At 44.5% G+C, this 26,751-nt stretch overlaps 1 protein-coding gene across 17 annotated transcripts in view; it reads left to right on the top strand.

The window, feature by feature from the left end:
* LOC110526199 (diacylglycerol kinase zeta) overlaps positions 1-26,751 on the top strand; it is a 124,633-nt gene that overhangs the window by 88,694 nt on the left and 9,188 nt on the right. For 14 of the 17 annotated variants that reach the window (XM_036980563.1, XM_036980562.1, XM_036980565.1 and 11 more), the window contains 8 exons: positions 1,347-1,447; positions 6,403-6,482; positions 7,669-7,713; positions 9,881-9,950; positions 12,405-12,445; positions 13,164-13,360; positions 20,182-20,295; positions 21,786-21,842. In XM_036980563.1, the coding sequence (XP_036836458.1) occupies positions 1,347-1,447; positions 6,403-6,482; positions 7,669-7,713; positions 9,881-9,950; positions 12,405-12,445; positions 13,164-13,360; positions 20,182-20,295; positions 21,786-21,842 (705 nt within the window). The remainder of the gene's footprint in view (positions 1-1,346; positions 1,448-6,402; positions 6,483-7,668; positions 7,714-9,880; positions 9,951-12,404; positions 12,446-13,163; positions 13,361-20,181; positions 20,296-21,785; positions 21,843-26,751) is intronic. The other 3 variants (XM_036980552.1, XM_036980553.1, XM_036980559.1) reach the window with 1 other exon arrangement.

Here is a 26,751-nt window from a genome sequence, read left to right as displayed (position 1 = left end):
ATATGCACAAAAAGCTTATTTTTCAAAAATGTTGTGCACACATTGGTTTATATTCTTGTTAGTGAGCATTTCTCCTTAGCCAAGATAATCCATCCACCTGACAGGTGTGGCATATCAAAAAGCTGATTAAACAGCATGATTATTACACAGGTGCATCTTGTGCTGGGGACAATAAAATGACACTCTAAAATGTGCAGTTTTGTCACACCCCAATGCCACAGATGTCTCAAGTTTTGAGGGAACATGCAATTGGCATGCTGATGGTAGGAATGTCCACCAGAGCTGTTGCCAGTAATCTAATGTTCATTTCTCTACCACAAGCTTACTCTAACGTGATTTTAGAGAATTTGGCACTAGGCAATCTGCCTCACAACCGCAGACCACGTGTAACCACGCCAGCCCAGGACCTCCACATCCAGCTTCTTTATCTGCGGGATCGTCTAAGACCAGCCACCCGAACAGCTGATGAAAGTGTGGGTTTTCACAACCAAATAACTTCTGCACAAACTTTCAGAAAACGTCTCAGGGAAGCTCATCTGCATGCTCGTCGTCCTCACCAGGGTCTTGACCTGACTGCAGTTCGGCGTTTTAACCGACTTCAGTGGGCAAATGCTTACCTTCAATGGCCACTGGCATACTGGAGAAGTGTGCAATTCGCGGATGAATCCCGGGTTTCAACTGTACCGGGCAGATGGTAGACAGCGTAGTGTGTATGGCGACGTGTGGGCGAGCGGTTTGCTGATGTCAACATTGTGAAGAGAGTGCTCCATGGTGGCAGTGGGGTTATGGTATGGGAAGGCGTAAGCTACGGACAACAAACACAATTGTTTTTTATAGATGGCAATTTGAATGCACAGAGACACCGTTACGAGATCCTGAGGCCCATTGTCATGCCATTCATCCACCTCCACCACCTCATGTTTCAGCATGGTAATGCACTGTCCCATGTCGCACGGATCTGTACACAATTCTTGGAAGTTGAAAATGTCCGAGTTCTTCCATGGCCTGCATTGTCAATAGAAATGTTTCCCATTGATCATGCTCTGGATTGACGCGTACGACAGCGTGATCCAGTTCCCGCCAATATCCAGCAACTTCGCACAGCCATTGAAGAGGAGTCGGACAACATTCCACAGGCCACAATCAACAGCCTGATCAATTACAGTGGGGCAAAAAAGTATTTAGTCAGCCACCAATTGTGCAAGTTCTCCCTCTTAAAAAGATGAGAGAGGCCTGTAATTTTCATCAATTGTTGCATGTTGCGTTTATATTTTAGTTTGGTGTAATTCCATTTTTTTTTTGAGATGGTACCTAACTAGTTATGCTTCTTCTGTTGTCTTCCACAGCCAGCAGCCCTTCCCGGAGAGATTAAGGATCCGGGTGAACCGTATTAGCATGCACGACTATGAGGCCCTGCATTACGACAAGGAGAAACTTAAGGAAGCCTGTGAGTATTCCATCTCTGTCTAATGCACTGTAACTCCATCATCCTTCAGGTGCTGCCCGGCCTGTTCAAGGAGGAATTGTGGCAGGCTCTTGAGCACTGCTTCGTGCAGGGATGTTACTGAGAGCCAGAGGTGTTTTCAGTGACGTAGAACTCTGTCGTCTACACATTTTAGTTGTTTTTGTTTTTTTACTGCCGTGCAGTTGAATTTCAAAATGGCAGGCTTGTTTTATAGAGTTAAATCCTGGCCATATGCACTGTAACTAGAGCCAGTTGACAAGGGCTATTTATTACCTGAAGATATACTACACGTATCCTTGTGCCATTTTACGGGCAGGTTCTCCGACCCGAAGTAAGAGCGTAAATGGGAAATGATTCCCTTTCTATGCACTTTTCTCTCTAATGCGTATTCTGACTGTGAATTTAAGCATGGGAATAGAATGCTATTCACCTGCTATTTGTTTGGGGCATACAGTAGATTGTTTGGGGCGTACAGTAGATTGTTTGAGGCGTACAGTAGATTGTTTGAGGCGTACAGTAGATTGCTTGGGGCTTACAGTAGATTGCTTGGGGCGTACAGTAGATTGTTTGGGGCAAAACAGTAGATTGTTTGGGGCAAAACAGTAGATTGTTTGAGGCGTACAGTAGATTGTTTGGGGCGTACAGTCGATTGCTTGGGGCGTACAGTCGATTGCTTGGGGCGTACAGTCGATTGTTTGGGGCGTACAGTCGATTGTTTGGGGCGTACAGTAGATTGTTTGGGGCGTACAGTAGATTGTTTGGGGCGTACAGTAGATTGTTTGGGGCGTACAGTAGATTGTTTGGGGCGTACAGTCGATTGTTTGGGGCGTACAGTAGATTGTTTGGGGCGTACAGTCGATTGTTTGGGGCGTACAGTAGATTGTTTGGGGCGTACAGTAGATTGCTTGGGGCAAACAGTAGATTGTTTGGGGCGTACAGTCGATTGCTTGGGGCGTACAGTTGATTGCTTGGGGCGTACAGTCGATTGCTTGGGGCGTACAGTAGATTGCTTGGGGCGTACAGTCGATTGTTTGGGGCGTACAGTAGATTGCTTGGGGCGTACAGTCGATTGCTTGGGGCGTACAGTCGATTGCTTGGGGCGTACAGTCGATTGCTTGGGGCGTACAGTAGATTGCTTGGGGCGTACAGTCGATTGCTTGGGGCGTACAGTTGATTGCTTGGGGCGAACAGTAGATTGTTTGGGGCGTACAGTAGATTGCTTGGGGCGAACAGTAGATTGTTTGGGGCGTACAGTAGATTGTTTGGGGCGTACAGTAGATTGCTTGGGGCGTACAGTAGATTGTTTGGGGCGTACAGTAGATTGTTTGGGGCGTACAGTAGATTGCTTGGGGCGAACAGTAGATTGTTTGGGGCGTACAGTAGATTGCTTGGGGCGAACAGTAGATTGCTTGGGGCGAACAGTAGATTGTTTGGGGCGTACAGTCGATTGCTTGGGGCGAACAGTAGATTGTTTGGGGCGTACAGTAGATTGAAAACATGAAGGTGTGGCAGAGGTGTGTATATTCTGACCTTGACTTAATTCCCTAATAATTCCACCAACTACTCAGGAGGAAACCATGAATAAGTTTCTACCGGTTCCAAGTGGAAAAAGCATTTACTTCATTTTTACCCAATAGAAGTAACACCATTCTCCATGCACTGTATTTGACAACTTGACAAGGACTCGGTAAACGACTATTCCATTTGGGTAAGGGAATTGTAAATATAAATTATACTTGGTTTAGAACTATTTTACCTTGTAATCGCTGGAGACAAATGTGAAACCCGTCATATGGCAGCAAACTGAGGCATATCAACTTTCCCACAGTAAAGTTTCTGAAATGCTGTGGCACTATGCAGAATTGAAAGTGTGCTGCCTTTTAACTTGCAGGGATGGGCACACTCTAATGTCGTAATTATTTCCTATTTCTGTCATGTTAAATATTCGCCACTTATCCGTATCGACCGTCAGTAGGCCTAATAACCACACATATTCAACTGCCAATTAGATCCCATCAGTTGGTATAGCCTACATTATCATTCCATTTAATGACATAGTTTTGTTTGCCTTCATTTGCTTCCTCTGTAAAGCTGAGGATCATTAGTAACAGTTGATAATATAGACTATTCTCCCTATTATAATTATATGTACACTAATCTCCCAACATTGCTGTGGGTTGAAGAACTGAATGAGGCAATTTTCCGAATGAATCAAACTAACTTTTTCTTTATTTTATGCGTAAAGGCTCTCCAAACCTGTTTTTTTTTTATTTTTTAGGATTCATAAATGTTTTCCTTAATCTAAATCATCTACTAGATCTGGTTATTTTGAAATCCACCAATTGGTGCTGAAACAGAGATGAAGATGCATATATTTATATTCTAGTGAGTCTGTTGACAAAATTCAAACTGAAAGCTACACCGTATTTACAGGGATGGCTTAAAATAGATATACTGAAAACCCCTATTGAATGAAAACTCCTCGAGAAAATCTGTTGGCCAGCAAGTGGGAGGGTATTCAGCTAAATGTATTCAGTGCCCGCAAGGGAACCATGCCTGCAAAGCCAAGTTACGCACCTGCATAAGGTACATCTGAGTACCAACAGAAGTGCGTAGGGAAGGCGTGCACTCTGTCACTGTCAAACGTAGGTTAGCACAAATATATTTAATGTGGAAGGAGACACCAGGCCCTTGATCACCCCTTAAAGGATGCCGCCATCAACTAGCCCCGCTAATTACAAAGGAAAAGGAAGTCCCTTTTGATTTATATGGTACTTAGCAGAAAACCCCACAGAGATAGAACTCTTTCATTTTCTCTCTTCCTGGCTCCTCCTGGGCAGCGAGGAGGGGAGGTGGGCATTGGCTCCACTTTTTGCTATCCGTCCACCCTGAAACCCTCCTCCCATCCTCATCAGGCCATTCGATTGCTATGAGTTTATCAGTGTGGGCCTCCCTGCATGTGACTTTGGCTAGATATCAAGAGTGTGACTGGGAGGCGATAATGGCTGGGAGGCCATTACTGTCTCTAATGGATGCCCTGGGGCCCCAGAGGGGCTCTGTCAGTGGTTCTGTGTTCTACAGCCTCCTGCAGCACCTGTGTGCTAGGACGACACTGTAATCACCTCCATAACACAGCTACAGCTACCCTCCCCCCCCCACACTCTTAATTGTTCTCACATTCGCATCCTCACGCACAAACCTAACTGTTCCAGACAGTGTCCCAGACAACAATTGCAACAGTTATTGGCCCCAAGTTATGTAACTATTGATATGCAAGTGATGCTGTTTGGGGCTGTTTTGGTCTCCGATGGTACAAAACCCAGCTACGGTGGACCAACTCCTAAGAAGTACGTGAAATAAGAAAGTATGATGAATGTATTAGGTTCTTCCTGAACTTTTGCAATTATATAGCCTCGCATTACCATCCCGGTGACCGCTGTGGAATTTGTGTAGCGAAACAGAATGTAAGCTCGCAAGATTTCTGGATTGTCGTACGAGGCTTAGCAATTATAATACCTGACATAAAACCTCCCAGTAGGCTCTCGGGCATAATTGGTGGAGGTCCAACTGTTTTCTAACAGTACCTACCATTTGCTTCACGGAACGCTGGAGGTAGTTTTATTCTTTGTTTTCCACCACTAGATGTCAGAACGTGCAACTAACATAAAATGATATACGTTTTTAAACCTGAAAGCGCCCTCTAACTGATTCTATAAATAAACTCAATGTCCATATTCAACTGTCGTACAGTGGTCCAGTAACATACTTTGGACCTAATGCACCCTCATGCTTGCTGACGTACAAGAGAATTCCACGGCTGTTTTTGATAGGCCACTCATAAATGTACATGGGAGCGAACACATGAAAGTGAACAATCATTCTGTGATTTGCACATTGTTTAGCTTCTTTCTAGACAGCACACTCAGACCTCCCTCTGGCTATCGCTGAGTCAAGTTAGGTCCCTGATGTTTCACATGGATCTTGAGGTACAAGTGATGTTAGGCTGTCATGGCTGAGGTGAATGCTCTATTCTCTCGTCTCTGATCCAAAAATATAGCATGCGGCTGGTAGCAGTTACGCAGTTGTCTCAGTTGCCTGACACCTATAAGGAGTTTAGACAACTCCGCTATTGCAGAGTGAGTACAGCAAAAGAGAAGGTGGGGGTGGGGGGGGAAAGAAGCGGAATTGAATTAGAGACAGACTGTTCCAAGGTTGCTAGGCAACAGCACATTCCTCAGTGGAGAAATCTGCCTGCTTTTCTCTCTCTCTCTCTCTCTCTCTCTCTCTCTGCCTGTGAAACTTGCAGCTCAGAGACACTTTTTCAATTCACAAATCTCAGCCTGATAGTCCACGAGTCATTCACTTCTGTTCTGTTCTTATTAAAAAGAAGGCCCTGTGGATGGCCCGGACAGTCATGATCACATAATGTGGTTTTGATGCACTCACACTATGTTTCAGTATCTGCTCTCTCACTTGCTGCCCAGTTGTACTTTAGGCCTAATTGCCTGTCTCTAGTTTAGCACCAATCAATGGGCATGGGAACTAATGGCGAACATGTCGCCAGACAGTTTGCAGACATCACATTTAGAGAATTCTTCCTCTTATTGTTTTGCATTGCTATTAGGTTTATACACTTCACCTACTTTGACAGCCGTTTCAAAGGGGTTTGAGTGCATTGGACTTTGCGTGGCGCTCTATGAAACACAAGGCATCCAGGAAGCCCAAGTCTCTAAATATATCCTTGATCTATTGCCCACAAAAGGAACTTCCCCCAAAACATTTCTGGTTTCGAGTTGATAAATGGACACAATCAGATAGTCTGTGTCTTGTAGCTTGTGTCTATGAGCTACCTGTAGAACGTTTTTTTCATGCCTCGATCACTAGGCGCCTGCAGCAGTGTTTAACAGCATGTTGTCTCTCATCATCTCTCCCTACAGCTATCCCGCTGGGCCTCATCGTTGTCCCGGGAGACAGTGACCTGGAAACATGTCGCTCCCACATTGAGAGGCTCCAAGAGGTGAGAGATGAAGGAAGCAGGTGGGGACAGCGAGAAGGGGACAAAGGAGAGCGTGTTGGGTTGATGAGGTAGATGGAACACTGGGTAAAGGAGAGGGTAAGCAGATGAATGACAGAAAAGACAGAGAGGGGAGAAGAGGAGAGCGTGTGGGTTGATGAGATGGAACTCTGGGTAAAAGAGGGACAGAAGGGATGGAGGACATGAGAGGCAGAGAGCATTTAAAGACAAAGTAGCTGTTCAGGTAACTAATACCAGGGGAGAACTCCGAAATGTCTGTGATGGAGGACAATTCAGGCAGAGAGTAGAAGAAGACGACAGAGGGGGTAGGACTGACCTAATGCCATAAGAGGAAGGGGGAAATCATTCTGATGAAGTTGTGAGAGTGCAAGAGCTGAACAAAGAGAGGAGGTTAGAAGAGGGAGGAACTTGCTGATGTCAAGAGCAATTACTTTCAGGCTGGTATATGATGGCTCATCTCGACAGACAAGCCCAAACCTGTCTTTAGTGTAGGAAAGGATTGCATGTGTGGTTATTTGTGAAATGGGGGAGACATCCTTGCCCATCTAGCCCCCTCGCTGTCCCGTTTCGGTTCAAAACTCATTGAAATAAACAGTGCGTGAAATTTGTTGCCGATTAGCGGCACGGCCGTTTTGCGATTATTTGGTTATTATATTCCTCCTTTTTTTTAACCACAATCCCTCAACGGCTGTCCCTCATTTGGGATTCCCAAACAGTATGTTGTTTTGTTGCTGTTTTCATCAGCTCATGTCATAAGTAAAGGCTTAAATTATATTTAGGTTTTGTCTGCTACTAATGGAGACACGATGACTAAAATACTGTTGCAAAATGGTAATTAGTTCTGTTATATGTGTGATCATCCACTTTCATTATATGTTACTCTCAAAAACATGTAATCACCCAATAATAATACTGTATTATTGGTAAGTAGGACTCGTAGCACACAACAAGACGGCATAAATTGAGGGGGGGGGGGGGGGGGGGGGGGAATGTTTCTCCCACTACATTCAACCCATTTTCTGCAATCCAAAACCAGTCATTATAGTAACTTCAAGACGAGTTGCTTATTTTCCTATCCCCATGTGGTGATTTACTTTGGGTAGGGGCATTAGACAGAAAGGAGAGTCTCCATTTATGGGATTACAGTGTTTTTGGGGCTATTCCGCAGGACTTCGTCTCCATTCATCCCTCCTTCAAACGACTGGTGCTCCAGGTTGGTAAAACGAGACAGAACATGGAGCCTGTGGCATGGAAAGGAACAAGTCTGAAAAGGAAACATTCCCCTAATCAAAATCGACCTTTAGATCACCGATTACATTTTACATTGACATTTTTGGTCATTTTAGCAGACTTTCTTATCCGGAGCGACTTTCACAGACGGAGCAAACAATAACCATAAAATATAATTGAATTCAAAAACAAGGATGAGGCCTTTTAATCACAACCGTGTTCTTGTTACGAGAACACACTTGTCAAACCTGTCCCGCCCTGTGCATAACCGTCAAGCACATACAGTACAAAGGCATATAGCTGCAGCCACAATTCTCATAGTTGCTTTAGGTGTTTACTTGGAATTGTGTGTTTGATCAACTCTTCAATGTCTTATTTTTGTCTTCCAAGAAAATTATCGAGAGCACAAATATACTGCTCACATCCCAGTAGTTCCTTGTTGGCTTCAAAACCAAATAAACTGTGCAATCGGTCAAAGGGTGTGTCGCGTCCATGTTCAAATACCGTGCCCTAGCCCTTTTACAAAGTGATTTCACCACACCGCTCTTAAGTTGCATGCCCAGAGAGCGAGAGGTGCGGGTAGATGCTGAGACTGTCCGTCTCCAGTGGTAACCACACACTCCTCCCAGCTACCCTGGCCCTCCTTCAGATCCCCATTCACAGCTCAGCCAAACCGGCTGCATAATGGCAATGGCTGAATAATAGAGGCTGTACTCAGGAGACCCTTTTTTCTCTCTCTCTCTTGTCTTTCTGTAGTGGCCCTGTTTCGCCAATGCAAACCAACCCAAATTTGTCTCTCTGGGAAGAGTTTTTCTCCTTGTTCCTCTGTGCCCCTAAGCATGGTTTAGATGTGTTCTTTAGTCTTGTGTTTGTTTGTGATTGTGGGTGTTTACTCTCTCTCCCTTTCTGTGTGCATGAAAGAGAGACATTGTAATCAGGAATATATGTTTGCCTCTGATTTTTGTATGCAGCAAAGCATCCAATGTTTAAGAAACTGCTATTAAGGTTGCTTTGGCTATGTTACTGCAGTTAGTAATACTTTTGCTGAATAAAAGAGAGCATTATGACCAAGACAAGTTAGTGGACTAGTTGATACTGTCTCGTTTTGGTGGTTGCATTTTTTGGGTTCCTTGTTCGAGAACCAGAAAAGTCTGCCGTTTCTTAGATTTGGCTACCTTGTGTACACGGTTTTCTTTGGTTTGTTTGTGTGTGTGTGGGTGTGTTATTTTTCTTTCTTGTTGTTGTAGGTGGTATCCAGTATTTGTGCTCTAAGCTAAGCATGGTCTTTCAGCATAGTTCCTCAGTGCATGTGTCGTAACATTCTGTATACTGCTATCCTCCTGGTCCCTTTGGAAGTTCGATGGACTGGTCAAGTTTACCTTTAGATGGGAAATCAGTAGTAGGTTTTTCCTGACCACAGTTAGACTGATCAGGAAAAACTCTCTGCCCTAGTTTTAGCCTATAACTCTAACTAGGGCCTGGAGTTTTCCTGGCCAAGGCATGTGGTCAGGAGAAACTCATGGCCCTAGAAATGACTCCTGTTGTTGTCGTCACATTCCAACAGGTCTCTTTCTGAACATTGAATAGACAAATGTCCTTTTTTTGTGGCTTGCCTCAGCCCATTTTCCTCTAAACATTGACTTACCTTCAAGATCAAGTTCTGAAGAGGATTATGTCAATGTATCTCATTGCCTAAGGTCACTGGACTATGGTACCTTTGGAAAAGCTTGGATTAAGTAGAGTTCAGCCAATGCACAGAACAGTGTCCAAAGGAATCGTAGGTCTTTGGACCAAGGATTCTCTGACTGAGGCACACATGGGGGGGGGGTGAAACACCTGCCCTCCTAAACTCATGGAACTCTATATGAAAGAGTAGGGGAGGGGTTAATATGCTGGGCCCATTCAGTGAACTCACTGCCCAGAAAAGTACTTTTCATTAAAAAAGCCTATGTCTGAACACAAGACTCAGGGCCTTTACATCTTGCCCTACATCCAGCAGGAAAAGTTTTTTTATTATTTGAGTCCTCTGTTTGTCAATGGACCAGTAAGTTGGACAAAACGAGAGTCAAGGCCTTCCGGTCTCATTTATGTTTAGTGTAAAGAGCAGGCTGTTGTGGAACTAATCTCATTGGTCCCGTTTTCTTTCTCAGGAGGATGAGGGAGCTAAGTCAAAGACCCTTTCCTCGCAGAAGCTTTCGCCAAAGTGGTGCTTCTTGGACTGTAAGTACCACTTCTTATAAAGAGCACTGCTATTTATTCCATACACTTTCCGTGGTGTAGTGTTCCTCTTGGTGCCACCTATTTTAGTCCCCTGTCTATCTTCAATGTTTAAGCGAGAGCGCTTCACTTCATCTGATCACTGCAAGTGGGAGCATCTGTCTCTTACGAGTTACTGTTTTCTTGGTTTCGTTCGCCACAGAGTTTCGTGTTTCGTCGAGGTCGACTTAATTCGATGGAGCGTTGCCATTTTATGACCTTCCGATTAGTGCATCTGTGCAGTTCTCGGGCAGGATAAAGGATTCACATTTGCATTACAAATATACCCAGCATAAATTTGAGTTCTTAACGTTCAAAACAGAGGTTTTGAGGATCATTTCAGCGTTTGTTTTAGATTATTGTTTGAGAAGAATTGAAGATAGGTAGAGCGATCCTACAGAACATGATTTAACGCAGCGGTGCTGTATGTCTGTGTGAAACAGGCTCTGCCAATTCAATTAAACCAAGCTCCATCTTGACATTCATTTAGATCAACAGCTCTGGTGCAAAGATACAGAAATCAATTCGATAATAATGTCACTGTTTTGCTTTGAATGCTTCTGTTCTCTGTTGCATAGCAGAAAAGGAATCTTCTGGGCAGACTTCCTGTTTGCCTGTGAGATATTCTTAAGCATACAGTTTTTAATAATATTTCTGTAAATAATCTGTAGTACTCATTCCACTGTAGTTATTCCACTGACAGTCCACAGTTCCCATGAGTTTTTTTTTTTTTTTTTTTTTACTTCTTCAGTATTACGAATGACATGTTATGTGCGTTGCTAGGAATAGGGATGCATAACACCGGTTTACATATATGATGTACTCGCGCTGCTCATCAGCCACTCCACCTGCAGTGAAACTCGCAGTCTTCCATCTCGTCACGCCAGACTGACATGATAGCTGATCTCTGAGGGGTGTCATTGCTTGAATGCCAGGTTAATTCACTTACTCACTAGTGATAGTTGGTAGAGAAGGGAGGGTGTTGGAATCTGCAGCCACATTTTCTGTCGCTTTTCAAAGCTTAATTAAATCCCATAGCTGCTCCATTGAAATCAGCACAGATTAACTTCTATTCACTGGTAATAAAACAGCCCGGATCTTAAAGGCGCCGTCCAAGAAAGACTGTCGTAAAGGTCTCGTGTGGAAAAATGTATAATTGTTTTCTCTCTCTCATCAAAACAGTGTGGCTAATTCTTGATGAAAAGCATAGCAAGTGAATTCCAGCTGCATTCTGATTTGACTGATTATTTAATTAGAACGACGGAGGAACCACATCATACTTCTTGATACATTCTGATAAGGATTAAGAAAGAAAAAACGCCTTCCCAGATATGTCGGAAAAGCTGGAAAAAACATGCAGTACACAGACCTGCCCTTAAAGACCTTAAGAAACTCAAGGAATCTTCTGGGCCAAACGTCATGCTTTTCTGTGAGATATTCTTAAGCATACATTTTATTTAAAAAATAAAATAAGAGTTGGATTATTCTGCTCAGTGAAGCTGGCAGAAGTTCAATTTGCAGTGTCCATGGAGGACAGAGGAGTCTTTTTCTTGGCATCTTAGATGTAGGGGAAGAAGCCTGGCAGATCTACTTAATTCCAGCGCCCACCCCCTTTGAGTCAGCTCCCACTGGGCTAGAGAACAGCTCATTTCCACTCCCTTAGACAGAATGGCAGCATGAAGCTTAATTACTGGTACAGTCCAACAGAACGAGACTGGGGGGGAGGGGGGGGGGGGCAGAGTTAGTTTAGTGGAATTTCTGCTGACTGGTGGGAAATGATCATCTGTAGTAAGTATTTGATCACTGGACCACAACCGTGTAAAATGTCTTTTTTTCCCCACTCACTACTTCCCCTGTCTTAGTTTCTACGCTGAGATGTAATGTTGTACATACTCATGAGTCTCACACGAGTGTATTTGATTTTCCTTTGAGAAGCACAGACAATTATATTGACATATGATCATATCCCGTCTCCTGTGAATCTGTTTGTGACTAGTTGGCAGGCAACCGTGTGAGATGTTCGGTACAGTCCCACCAACATCTAGAATTACACCCACTACCAGAACCCCTTTTGACTCTCCTTGTAATGTCCCCAAGTCAATGGGCCAATTATGTGGCCCTTTGCTCTTACTTGCTCTGTTTATTATACAGGTTATCCATCTTTTGCTTCATTTAACAACATGTGGCAAAGGCATGGTGCGCTTCGGAGCTGGTCTAATCAGGTCAACGCTTTGATTAAGCTCCTGCACAGTTACCAGTCCCTCTCTGGCCTCGTTAGAACACTGTGTGTGTGTGTGCGTGCGTGTGCGTGCGTGCGTGTGTGTGCGGGGTTGTGTACAAGCCTATGTTCATATTATTTACTCTCTATAAATCTCATACTATTTATAAATAGATTTTTCCTTCTCGTTTTCCTTCTAGCCACAACTGCAGATCGATTTTACAGAATTGATCGTGCTCAGGTGAGTGTGTGTCGTTGTTTATAATAATACATTCAGTGAAGGAAAAAGTACCCAATTGTCATACTTGAGTAAAAGTAAAGATACCTTAATGGAACATGACTCGAGTAAAAGTGAGTCACCCAGTAAAATACTACTTGAGTAAAAGTCTAAAACTATTTAGTTTTAAATATACTTAAGTATCAAAAGTAAACGTAATTGCTAAAATATACTTAAGTATAAATCATTTGAAATTCCTTATATTAAGCAAACCAGATGGCATAATTGTATTGTTTTTTTTCATAGACAGGGGCACACTCCAACACACTCACACATCATTTACAAATGAAGCGTTTGTGTATAGTGAGTCCTCCACAACAGAGGCAGTAGGCATGACCAGAGATGTGCATGAATTGGACCATTTTCCTGCCCTGAGAAGCATTCAAAATATAACGAGTACTTTTGGGTGTCGTTGAAAATGTAGTGCGTAAAAAGTACATTGTTGTCTTTAGGAATGTAGTGGAGTAAAAGTTGTCAAAAATAGAGATAGTAAAGTGAAGATACCCCCCAAAAAACAACTTAAGTACTTTAAAGTATTTTTACTTAAGTACTTTGCACCACTGAATACATTGACTATGCAGAGTAAAGGAACACCGATGACAAAAGCAAAATAAACAAGTAACATGTTCAATGGCCATTATGATCTGTACATAAGTGATTATGATTTCTCTCTCCATAACAGGAACACCTAAACTATGTGACCGAGATATCCCAAGACGAGCTCTTCATCCTGGACCCTGAGCTGGTCGTCACGGAGACGGTGAGCACCTCACCAGGGATGCCTGATCTGGTGGATTCTTCTGGTGAATTCCCGGAGGCGTCTCCCAAGTTTGGATTCCCGTCCTCCTCCTCTTCTCCTCCCCCCTCACCGGGACCCAGGTAAGAGATGCAGCTGCTGCTCACAGCTTCTAATGGGAATTTCTGTCTGAGATCATTTTTAGAAACACTGGATAAAGGATGGGGGCAGCTCCACTGGAGCTTTCTGGGGGTTATAACAGTGAATACATATCAGGTCATTTTCTGTGAACCAGTCTGGTTTTTAAAGTGGTTTCCAGCAGTGCTGTTTTGACAGGCTGAAATAGTGTAGTAATAATCAGACTGGAGTGCCCCAGGTCCAGGACACAAAAGTAAAAGCAGAGTAAACCGCGGGCTGAATCTGTGTTTGGACGAACCCTATGACACGATAAAACCGTACGCTCCTCTAGGGGGCCGTGGTGATTTTGCCCTGCTGAATTATTACTGAGGCGACAGGGAGGAATGCAGAGGCCATGCCTGCCCATTAACCCCCCCCTCCCCCCCATTAAATCTATGAATCATCTAAATTCTAACCACTGATCTTCATAATCACCCTAGGAAGGAGAAGGGCCACACTCACCTGAATTCACAGAGTGACTTTAGAGACTCTCCGCCTCACTATATACTGTATGTTCATCTTTTCAGAAGGAAGGATGTCTTGTGTGCCAGGTGTGGATATTCCCGTAATTTTCCACAACAAATCTCCTGCACGTGTTGTAGCCTTTTGTGAATGACGCAAGTGATGCACACAGAACGAGTCAACCAAGTTACTCGAGTAATACCTTTGAGCTCAACCTTTCCATCCTGTTAAATCGTCTTAAAGCGTTAATAAACTGCCGGGATAAGCCGTCTCTTCATATCTGCTGTGCATTCATCAATATTTCATAGAATCATTTCCGACATGCATTAGAAGCTGTCAGTCTTTTAAAACCTTTGCGTTTCTCCCTGTCATTCTAGCGTTTTATTGCTCTTTATGTTTGTTAGGGTTTTCTTCCGTCGAAGGAGAGGCGGACCAAAATGCAGCGTGGTTTCTATTCATGGTTCTTTAATAAAGACTCTACACATGAACAAACTAACGAAACATGAAAACCCAAAACAGCCCTATCTGGTGCAAACACAGAGACAGGAACAATCACCCACGAAACACTCAAAGAATATGGCTGCCTAAATATGGTTCCCAATCAGAGACAACGATAAACACCTGCCTCTGATTGAGAACTACTCCAGACAGCCATAGACTATACTAGAAAACTCCACTAAGCCACAATCCCGATACCTACAAAAAAAAACACACCACATAATAAACCCATGTCACACCCTGGCCTGACCAAATTAATAAAGAAAACACAAAATACTAAGACCAGGGCGTGACAGAACCCCCCCCCCCCCCCCCCCCCCCCCCCAAGGTGCGGACTCCCGGCCGCACACATAAACCCATAGGGGAGGGTCCGGGTGGGCGTCTGTCCACGGCGGCTCCGGCTCGGGACGTGGACCCCACTCCAACAAAGTCTTAGTCCCCTTGTATCGTGTCCTTTGATTGGCGACCCTCGCCGCCGACCTTGGCCTAGTAACCCTCACCAAGGGCAGCTCGGGACTGAGGGGCAGCTCGGGACTGAGGGGCAGCTCGGGACTGAGGGGCAGCTCGGGACTGAGGGGCAGCTCGGCACTGAGAGGAAGCTCGGCACGGAGAGGAAGCTCGGCACGGAGAGGAAGCTCGGCACGGAGAGGAAGCTCGGCACGGAGAGGAAGCTCGGCACGGAGAGGAAGCTCGGCACGGAGAGGAAGCTCGGCGCGGAGAGGAAGCTCAGCGCGGAGAGGAAGCTCAGCACTGAGAGGAAGCTCAGCACTGAGAGGAAGCTCAGGCAGGTAGTTGGCTCTGGCAGATCCTGGCTGGCTGGTGGTTCTGGCAGATCCTGGCTGACTGGCGGATCCTGGCTGACTGGCGGATCTGGAAGATCCTGGCTGACTGGCGGATCCTGGCTGACTGGCGGCTCTGGCGGATCCTGGCTGACTGGCGGCTCTAGCTGCTCTGGCTGCTCCATGCTGACTGGTGGCTCTGGCTGCTCCATGCAGACTGGCAGCTCTGGCTGCTCCATGCAGACTGGCAGCTCTGGCTGCTCCATGCAGACTGGCAGCTCTGGCTGCTCCATGCAGACTGGCAGCTCTGGCTGCTCCATGCAGACTGGCAGCTCTGGCTGCTCCATGCAGACTGGCTGCTCCATGCAGACTGGCAGCTCTGGCTGCTCCATGCAGACTGGCAGCTCCGGCTGCTCCATGCAGACTGGCAGCTCCTTGCAGACTGGCAGCTCTGGCTGCTCCATGCAGACTGGCAGCTCTGGCTGCTCCATGCAGACTGACTTCTCTGGCTGCTCCATGCAGACTGACATCTCTGGCTGCTCCATGCAGACTGACAGCTCTGGCTGCTCCATGCAGACTGGCAGCTCTGGCTGCGCTGAACAGGCAGGAGACTCCAGCAGCGCTGTAGAGGAGGAAGTCTCTGGCAGCGCTAAACAGGCGGGAGACTCCGGCAGCGCTGGAGAGGAGGAAGGCTCCGACAGCGCTAAACAGGCAGGAGACTCCGACAGCGCTGGAGAGGAGGAAGGCTCTGACAGTGCTGGACAGGCGAGGCGCACTGTAGGCCTGATGCGTGGTGCTGGCACTGGTGGTACTGGGCTGAGGACACGCACAGGAAGCCTGGTGCGGGGAGCTGCCACCGGAGGGCTGGTGTGTGGATGTGGCACAGGATGGACCGGACCGTGAAGGCGTACTGGAGATCTTGAGAGCAGGGCTGGCACAGGACGTGCAAGGCTAGGGAGGTGCACAGGAGGCCTGGTGCGTGAGGCTGGCACAATCTTCACCAGCCGACTAACACACACTTCAGGACGAGTATGGAGCGCTGACCCAGGTGCCATCAAATCCCCGACACGCTCTGTCGGGCGAATTCCGTGCCTAAAGCACCAACACAGCAACTCCCTCATAACTCTCTCCTCCAATTTCCCCATTAACTCCTTCACAGTCTCTGCTCCTCTCACCTCTGGTTCTGGTCTCCTCCTTGGCTCCTCACGATAAACAGGGGAGTTGGCTCCTGACTCTGCCACACTCTCCCTGTGCCCCCCCAAGAAATGTTTGGGGCTGACTCTCGGGCTTCCTTCCACGCCGCCGTGTTCGTCTCTCCAACTCCATTCTCCTATAACCCTCCTCGCACTGCTCCAGCGAATCCCAGGTCGGCTGCCTAAATATGGTTCCCAATCAGAGACAACGATAAACACCTGCCTCTGATTGAGAACCACTCCAGACAGCCATAGACTATACTAGAAAACTCCACTAAGCCACAATCCCGATACCTACAAAAAAAAACAAGACAAAACACACCACATAATAAACCCATGTCACACCCTGGCCTGACCAAAATAATAAAGAAAACACAAAACACTAAGACCAGGGCGTGACAATGTTGTACCTAATTGTACAGTAGAGGGTTTTTCTGTGGAGTTCTGTTCTACAGTTAACTTCACCTTAGTGGAAGTCTCTCTTCTCTACACTTTAGCTCGGGCCCCTGTCCCCCATCCATTTAGGGATTTAAGGAGAGTTTGATGAAGAGGAGGTGTGGGTTCATGGAGTTCAAACATGACAGAGGCAGATCCTAACCCGGCCCACACGTGTCCCCCCCCCCCCCCCCCCTCCAAAGCGAACATAGTGGGACTATCTCTGAGGGCATGTGGGATTGTAGCCTCTCTCTCCCTCTCTTCTCGCCCTGTGGTCTATTGGCACGTCTTCTACAGACTGTCTTTTGATGCTTTCAAAGCAGAGGCCACGTTATTTTTGCCATGTTCTCTCATGCTGCTGGCTGGGGCTTGAAATAGAATTCCTAATAAAAGGATCCCTGTAGTCTCGAAAGACAGGCTGTGGTTGATGTGTTTAGATGTGCAGTGGGGGGGGGGGCTTGGTCCAGGGGTTTTGGTTGGGCTTCGTCAGGTCCTGCAGTAGTAGTTACACTACTTTAAACAGGAAAACCTGGACAGTGATGTTTGGAAGTAGCACTGTGTTGAATGTAATTTGTCATAGATGAATGCCACCTTAGTCTCTTGGTTATGTATCAAATCATCAAAGGAAATTTAAGACGATGCGCATCCTAACTGTTACATTATTTGCATACTAGCATAAACATCATTTTTCTCAGAACCAATTAATTTGCTGAACTGATCTTGTACCATTTTTTAACTATTCCTGCTACTGGCTCTGAAGATCCTTGGCTTCTTTGTCCTCCTTTCCCTAATCACAGATCAGTTTAAATGTATATTTTTTTTTTTTAAAGTGTTTTTTTTGTGGGGGGGGGGGGGGGGGACATATTATTAAAGTAAAACATCCCGGAATTTTTCTGTTCTCTCTCCATCCTCCCATCTGCCCTTCCTTCTGCCCTACTTTCCTTCATCCTCTCCTCTTCCTCTCTGTACCCTTTCCTCTTACCGTCAGTCCCACCAGCCCACACTCAGACAGCGAGGCCATGGCCATCCCACTTCTTCTCCTCTCACTCCGGCTTCCCCTTTCCTGTCAGGAAGAGGTATCGATCTGTCCTTCCTTCCTGTTCACCTCTCCTTTCCTCCTCCTTCTTAACTTATCCTGTCCTCCCAAAGATTGTTTACCTGCCCATGGACGTGTCTCCCCGTATAGCCATACAAGGTTCCTTTGCATTTCACTTGGATGTAGCAGGGATTTCTGTGTTCTTGATATATGCCTCTAGACTGATCAATACACTAAGTCCAAGATCTTTTTGGGTGGAACACATTCAAGCTCATGGAAAATGACGGTTTACACCGGCAGAACGCCGTTCAACAACAAAGTGTGTACTGTGTTTCTTTATTTTCCTCAAACATATAACACTTGGATCTTTTGAAAATAGATACTTCTGCAGCCAGGGTGTGTTGCCAGGGCCAATTTTTTTTTTTTTTCTTCAAATGCAAATTTGATTGTGTGGGTTGGAATAGGTGGAGGAGGATGAATGTGGGAGGTGATGAGCAACAACCCAGCGTTCCATCTTAAATGGGAATGAATGCAGTACCAATCTGCCTCACTGCTTATGTTTCACTCCCACCTTCCTTAGAATCAAGATTCTATTTCAAAATCTCACAAACCCACAATCGAACATCACAACTGAGATTGAGGGTGGGAGTTGCTCAATCCCAATCTGATTATCCATTTTGCGTTTGACGCTCTTGTCAAAGCAGGATTTGTCTCCATAAAGATGTCTGTGTTTTTTTTTTTTTTTTTTTTTTGTGTCGTAGCTGTTTAACTCTTTTCAATAATGTTTTTATCTTCATGAGCAGGCAGCCAGAGAGTGGGTTGGGCTCTAAACGGGACATGGGGAAGTGGCCGGCTGAGCATGGGGGTTAGGTTTAGAGTTTGGGGGATCGGTGAGGTCTATGTCAGGGTCAGATCTATAGTAAGAGCAGTTAGATCAATAAACACACGTTCACGAGTCATGATGCTCTCAAATAATATTGTTGTTTCCTGTGTTCAGTGCTCTTCCTCTGTCACAGTGAATAGCTGCGGTTTTGTAAGGCTTTGTTTTTGTACCTCCGTAGTCCTGGAAATACAAAGTAGTCCTGCTGTGGATCTTTCTTTATTAGTTAAAGATATCAGCTTGGGATCTTTGGAAAACAGTCTTATTAATGGGATGTCAGAGGCTTTCATCATCTTTGTTTCTCATATGATCAATATTTCATAAATCACCAATCCGATTTGAACAGACAATGTGTATGCAGCTGTGCACATCTCGGTTAGGACACAAGTGCAGACTGTTCACTCCTGAGAATCTCTACATTTTCTAGGCTCCGCGCTTCCCTGGTTCAAGTCCTGCCCTTCAACTTTTCCCCCTGCAAAAGCATCACTACTTTCCCTAATTGATCTAAACAACATCCCTACTCCTATATTCCAAAATATTTTGCATGTTCTTTTAGCATTGCAGACACGTTTCCTGTATGCCGGGTGTATGCTCTTTGTTCCACTTGCCTCTGGTCCTGGTTGGAAGTCAGACATACTAATGTGACGAATGTGGGAGAGATGGAGCGGGTCGGTGGTAGACAGACAGACCCAGCACCACAGCATGATTCGGATCATTACGCTCCACAACAAGACCCCAAGCGTTTAAATAATGATCCACACAGCACTTCGGCTCTTTTGTTGCAGCTCTTCAGTTCGAATGGAATATAAAAAGACATTCAATCAAAGTAGAATGTTGTTGTTATCTATTATTGGTTGTATTAACAATTTAACACCATTTTATCATTTTTACACTCTCTTTTTCCTTTATTGGAGGAAAACAAGCTTCAAAGCGAGTACTGTAGGTGCTGGATGACAGGAACATTTATATTGCATATTAGTGTCTTTTAACTGCAACTTTTTACCATTTTTAAGATTTCTCCTATCCTCCATCGCGAACCTTCTTATTCGTTCTTTAGACCCCCATCATTCTATAATTCTGTCTCATATACACAAGTTCTCTCTCTTGCTTTATGCACTCTGCTCCCAATGGTTGAAATGTTCTGGTTTCTATCTTCCAAGTGGGTTCATCTGTACAGTGTGTGGCTTTTTGTACTTGCACTAGATCCCCCCCAGCAATGTAAACACACTTTATTCTTTATATATACAGTGCCCACCTCTGATGTAAACTAGCTTTATTATAATGACAAGAAAAGGCTTAAATGTTTACCTCCGCTTCAGGACCCGGCGGGAATAGAGACAGTACTCACTACTTTCTTTCTGTAATGTATACAACGTGTGATACCTTCTAGGCCATCTCATCATTTCTTATACATACTGTGTCTCTCTCTCTCTCTCTCTTTTCTGTCTATCTCTCTCTCTCTCTCTATTTCTCTCTCTCTCCCCCTTCTCTCTCTCTCTCTCAGGATCATGGAGCTCCAGAAGACCACTCAGAGGAAGCGAATATCCAGCGACAGCTCGGTGGTGGAGGCACTGGCACACAACGACTCTCTCAGGTCCAGTAAGCCTGCCCTCACCAGGTGAGGAGAGAGGCTAAAACGCAGGGGTGGTGCCCGGACTGAGGCAACCCGCCAATCTCCCAAATCACATATTACAGCTTTGATTTTGTTGTTGTAACACACTTCGATCTTTGATGCTACTTAACATACAATGCAGTCAGCCATACTAGCCTCACACTGTGCTATTGTAAGAGGGCTTTAAACACCGTTTTTAACTTCCACTGTGTGTAGGTCCGGCAGTGCCAGACTGTTTTAAGCCTTGGCCATATCCCTGGCAGGGTGAGATATGCTCAGGAGTAGATTGAGGCTGGGGGAGATTTAGCCAACACTCATTATCGGACAGAACTGGTGTAGCCTCCATCCCCTTTCCTGTCACGCTCGCCTGGACTGAGTAGGAAAGGGGTCTGACATTAGGAAAGGGTCTTGCCTGTGACACTGTTAAGAGTATGGCTCCTTGCAGGTGTACAAATCTACTTTGGCCAGGAATTGTTCCATTAAATAGTCTGCAGTGTCACTGGGTCACCAAAGCACCGTTCCATTCTAGTTTTTGCAAGGGAAATGCATTCTTCACGGTGGGGTTGTACGTATTTGTCATGGTCCGTCGTTTCAGAAAAGTGTTATGGTTCACTTCCTTTTGTCTCATGAAACTGAGATGACAAGCAGTGAAATGCTGTTTTTTTTTGTGTGTGTGTATGTGTGTGTGTGTGTTTTTTCATGGGCAAACGCATCAAAACAACATTTTTTATTTTTGCTTTCATAATATCATTCGTTCTTATTACGTGTTTGAACTGAGAATGGTTTGTAGGGCTTGTTTTCAGTGCTGATTGTGCTTTGTTTATATTACCTCCCTATATTGGAGCCAGAGAGGAGGGAAAATGACACAGAGTATAACAGCATCCGCCACAGACTCGCCCTTCCAAATCGAATCTGCCATGAAATATAAAGACTAAGTTAGGCTGCTCTTTGATATTGTGGCCACACCAATAACAGGGACCGTGAGGCTCCACGGCCGCTCACCACCACATACAATACAGGCACTGGAGCCCATTTTGCCATGGCACAATGACGGTAAAATGAGAAAATAACTTAAAATAAAACAGGGTTGGCTAGCTGCGCTCCATTGCTGTACCTATAGCTCCGTCATGGTCTTTGTGCCCGGGGCCGCAGTGGGCTGTGAAAATGCAATACAGTCACAAGGGGTGAAGCACTGCTATTCCTTTGAGTGAAAGTGCACTTCACTGTAAGTTTTGCGTACTGCAAGTTGTATTTTCAACATTTAAAAAAAAATATATATATATTTTTTTACAGCTGATGAACTTCAAACTCAACCATACCATCTCAATGTCAATAACCCGCTCTCGAAATGAGGTTTTGTTTGTAGAGGCTTTCCAGTTGTTTCTGTTTCTATTGTTTATCTTGCATGTTTACACATTTATGATTTATCATCAATGTGCTCATCTGTTGTTGTTGTTTTTTTTTGGTCCGTCCATTTGTTTGCTGTTGTCGTAAAGGGCCGGATGTATCCATCGGTCTAACACTACTGCAGCTGAGATCAACCCAACATTGAGGTGAGAAAAAGCCCCCTTTCAACACATTCACTTTCTTTCTCTTCACCAAGTCACTTTCTCAATTCTGCCCTCTCTGTCACACAAGAATGTATTTACCTAGCAAAGTTTCTGCTTACTAGTTCCTTGGTCTGGAGTCGACAAAGTAGCACACACCTCCACGCAATGTGCCAGATGTGGCATGTTGTTCAGTAGCATCCCAGTGAAGAGAGAGAATCAGATCTTTGAAACTGAATTTCAGTGGAATATATATATTTTTTTATGTTGTGTCATGGTAACATTGTCCTTACAATAGTATCATATTCACCTCCCAGCTTGGCAGGATGCTTATGAGAATGTGGGATGGCATTCAGCTGCTGATGGAACCATATGGCACAAACAGGCCCATGTGCTCCCGCTCGCTGTCACCGTGCCCCATCCCATCGTTTACATACAAATAGCTCCATTTGGACCGCTGAGAGAGCGCGAGAGAGACTACCTTAGAGTATTCATATTTGGCACATCCTCACATTTGATTTTACAATGAATTATGTGTCATTGTTTCTGCCACTCTTGTTTGTCAGCGATGCTAATTCACTGTTGATTGAGTCTCGTCTGTGGAGGCAAATTTGCATGATGGATCCTCTCCATGTCCACTGAGATGACTAATGAGAAGTTGCATCTTCTGAACGCTGTCATGTGTGCAGCACCGCAAAAAGCCACTCCAAACAGGAGCCGGATGAAATTACTCCGAATTTTAAGTTTTGCTTGTCACTTCAGTGATCTGCCAAACAGACTGATTAATGCATTTTGTAGTTTTTTTCCTTGCCAGATTTTTCCCTGTGTAATGCTTCCCTGTCGTGCAATTATAATTATTTCCAATGTCGTAATTCATTTGAGATTTGGAGCTTTTCTTTTTTTCTTGATGTCCGGGTAAAATGCTTAGGATGCTAGCAAGGGATTTGTTTTTATATTGAATGGGTAATTAGACAGTAATCAGCTAGTCTTTGAAGAGAGGTTATTTGAGCCTTGATAGAAAGGAAATCACTGTCAGCTTTTCCTCTGAGGTTTGGTTCAACAAATCCGCTTAAATGAACATGTAACATCCACTAAGGTGGCGTTATAAGATGTCACATTTTATGTTCTTTATTCACTGTATTTTGTAATGATAGCGCTCATCTGTGTGTAATGCATGTTCCTACTAAAAAACGGAGGTTGTTATTTGCAGGGTGTGTTTTGACTGCATGGATAGTAGACGTTAATGACATAAGATGTAATGTGATTTGGACAGCAGCGCCACGTAGATGGGCTCAAACTCTAAAATGTAATCATGTTGATTTGGACAGCAGCGCCACGTAGATGGGCTCAAACTCTAAAATGTAATCATGTTGATTTGGACAGCAGCGCCACGTAGATGGACTCAAACTCTAAAATGTAATCATGTTGATTTGGACAGCAGCTCCATGTAGATGGGCTCAAACTCTAAAATGTAAGCTTCTCAGGGCATCACAATCAATACATGTGTACAGTATGACGGAAACTTTGTATTTACCATCTCAATAAATACTGTAGGGAGCTCTGATTATACCAGAGCACACAGTCCAGCATGCATCAAACATTCTGAAACGTTGTTAAATTAACAATGGTAAGAAAAGATGGCTCCCCATACCATTGTTTGTGTTTTCGAAAGATCTATGTGCTGAACCGAACCACCAGGTAATTGCCCAGTATACCTTATTCTGAGACAGACCGTCTTTTCGCACTTACACAGGAATGTACAGACTGTTTGCATTAACGATCTCCGGGATGACAAATTGTTACCAGCTTTGGCTTCTAAGCATCCAGCAGGCTTGCTTTTCACTTCCTAATAAGAAAAGATTATCCCCATTTTTAAAACCACATTCTGGAGTCTGTTTTTCTGCCGAGCTGCAGCCCTGCCACTTTGCTTGGAACAGAATAGAATTCATTGAAATGACCATTCAACAGCAGTGAATCGTGCAGCTTGTGACTTTAAGGGCAATCCTGTTGCTTTAGCTCAATTGATTAACATTGTCTATAGTCATGCAGGCAACCTTGATTCTATGACGCAGATCAGTTGATATCTATCAGCTGCTGGGGTCATTGTGGAGAGGTGGAGGAGGAAGGGGGGGGGGGGGTGAGATCACATAATGAGTAACCTTGCCTGAGACCTGAAGACTGATGTTTATTCCCAGAGCTACTGCCTAGGCATTAGTTCTACTGTAGAAGGGCACACATAAAAGCTTCTGAAGTCCTTCTCCCTGTGATTGTAGAACAACTGTCTGGTTGGTGGAGATGTGTGTGTCTGGACTGTAGAGGCTAATTATGAGGTGAAGCAGATATTTGCGTAAACTGTGTGTAATCTGCCCTGGATCTCCCTCACACTGACAATCCATTAGCGACAGAGGTTAGGCCAGTGGTTTGGGGCTTGATGTTGCCCAACACATCTTAGCTGCATATTTTGTTCCCACTCTCAAAGGAAATTGCTGCCAGGATCCCAGGGCTTGAACATATGCTTTGCCCGATTGTGATCACTTTTTCTTAACTTTAGTCTGGTTCTCTTGTTTCCATACCAACATATCTTATTTTTGTTCAACCCTGAGAGTGTTCTGTTTGTCACAGGAACTGTAAAGGAACTGATAATGCAGTTTGATGTAATGTAAGACTGGAGTACTCATTACATTTTCATGAAGTGTGGGTGAAACTGAACGGCTTTAGTAAATCAAAGCACACTTTCCTCTTAAGATATATCTTACTTGCATGGTTCTTTTTCAGGAACTGTATCACAGACAATACACGGCCTACATATACAGTTGAAGTCGGAAGTTTACATACACCTTAGCCAAATACATTTCAACTCAGTTTTTCACAATTCCTGACATTTAATCCGAGTAAAAATTCCCTTTCTTAGGTCAATCAGGAACACCACTTTATTTTAAGAATGTGAAATGTCAGAATAATAGTAGGGAGAATGATTTATTTCAGCTTTTATTTCTTTCATCACATTCCCAGTGGGTCAGAAGTTTACATACACTCAATTAGTATTTTGTAGCATTGCTTTTAAATTGTTTAACTTGGGTCCAATGTTTTGGGTAGCCTTCCACAAGCATTCCACAATAAGTTGGGTGAATTGTGGGCCATTCCTCCTGACAGAGCTGGTGTAACTGAGTCAGGTTTGTAAGGCCTCCTTGCTCGCACACACTTTTTCAGTTCTGCCCACAAATTTTCTATGGGATTGAAGTCAGGGCTTTGTGATGGCCACTCCAATACCTTGACTTTGTTGTCCTTACGCCATTTTGCCACAACTTTGGAAGTATGCTTGGGGTCATTGTCCATTTGGAAGACCCATTTGTGACTAAGCTTCAACTTCCTGACTGATGTCTTGAGATGTTGCTTCAATATATCCACATAATTTTCCTCCCTCATAATGGCATCTATTTTGTGAAGTGCACCAGTCCCCCCTGCAGCAAAGCACCCGCTCAACATGTGCTGCCACCCCTGTGCTTCACGGTTGGGATGGCGTTCTTCGGCTTGCAAGCCTCCCCCTTTTTCCTCCAAACATAACGATGGTCATTATGGCCAAACAGTTCTATTTTTGTTTCATCAGACCAGAGGACATTTCTCCAAAAAGTATGATCTTTGTCCCCTTGTGCAGTTGCAAACCGTAGTCTGGCTTTTTTATGGCGGTTTTGGAGCAGTGGCTTCTCCCTTGCTGAGCAGCCTTTCAGGTTATGTCGATATAGGACTTGTTTTACTGTGGATACAGATACTTTAGTACATGTTTCCTCCAGCATCTTCACAAGGTCTGTTGCTGTTGTTCTGGGATTGATTTGCACTTTTCGCACCAAAGTACGTTCATCTCTAGGAGACAGAACTTCCTGAGCGGTATGACGGCTGCGTGGTCCCATGGTGTTAATACTTGCGCACTATTGTTTGTATGGATGAACGTGGTACCTTCAGGCGTTTGGAAATTGCTCCCAAGTAAGAACCAGACTTTTGGAGGTCTACAATTTTTTTTCTGGGGTCTTGGCTGATTTTGTTTGATTTTCCCATGATGTCAAGCAAAGAGGCACTGAGTTTGAAGGTAGGCCTTGAAATACATCCACAGGTACACCTCCAATTGACTCAAATTATGTCAATTAGCCCATCAGAAGCTTCTAAAGCCATGACATAATTTTCTGGAATTTTACAAGCTGTTTAAAGGCACAGTCAACTTAGTGTTTGTAAACTTCTGACCCACTGGAATTGTGATACAGTGAATTATAAGTGAAATAATCTATCTGTAAACAATTGTTTGAAAAATTACTTGTGTCATGCACAAAGTAGATGTCCTAAACAACTTCCCAAAACTATAGTTTGTTAACAGGAAATTTGTGGAGTGTTTGAAAAATTAGTTTTAATGACTCCAACCTAAGTGTATGTAACCTTCCAACTTCAACTGTAAATACCACATGGCTGGCGCTCTCTCTTTTATCGAATGTGGCCCAGTAGCTGTTGCCTTCATGAGGAGCTTACTCTGTGATCCCCTCAGTTTATGAACACTGGATTATGAACACCCATAGCTACCACTTTTTCTTGCTAGCGTCTGCCTCCTCCACAGCCAACCAGCCTAATGACTAGTGATGGGGGAAAATTCCCAGCCCTACCAATGACGTGTGCTAGAAAACAGCTGACACGAAGCCAGCCGCCTTTTGTCAAGAATTTTTAAAATGGAACTTTGACAAGACGCTCAACGTCTTTGATCAAAGTTTTATCTAGAGAGTGAGACTGTAGTGAGGGGTGGCTGGAGACAGACTGGATAGTTGTGAGAGACTCCTGGGCTGATGAGAGAGACTGTGGGCTCTGTGTGGTTTAATTACCTCTAACAGGGGAAAGCAGGCCCATTAGTGACCCACAGACATACAGGACTCCCAGA

This window comes from Oncorhynchus mykiss, chromosome 6 (genome assembly GCF_013265735.2).
Source record: "Oncorhynchus mykiss isolate Arlee chromosome 6, USDA_OmykA_1.1, whole genome shotgun sequence".
Classification (NCBI taxonomy): Eukaryota; Metazoa; Chordata; class Actinopteri; order Salmoniformes; family Salmonidae; genus Oncorhynchus; species Oncorhynchus mykiss.
The sequence above is the reverse complement of the archived record's forward strand: the minus strand, read 5'-3'. Positions and strand labels throughout refer to the sequence as shown.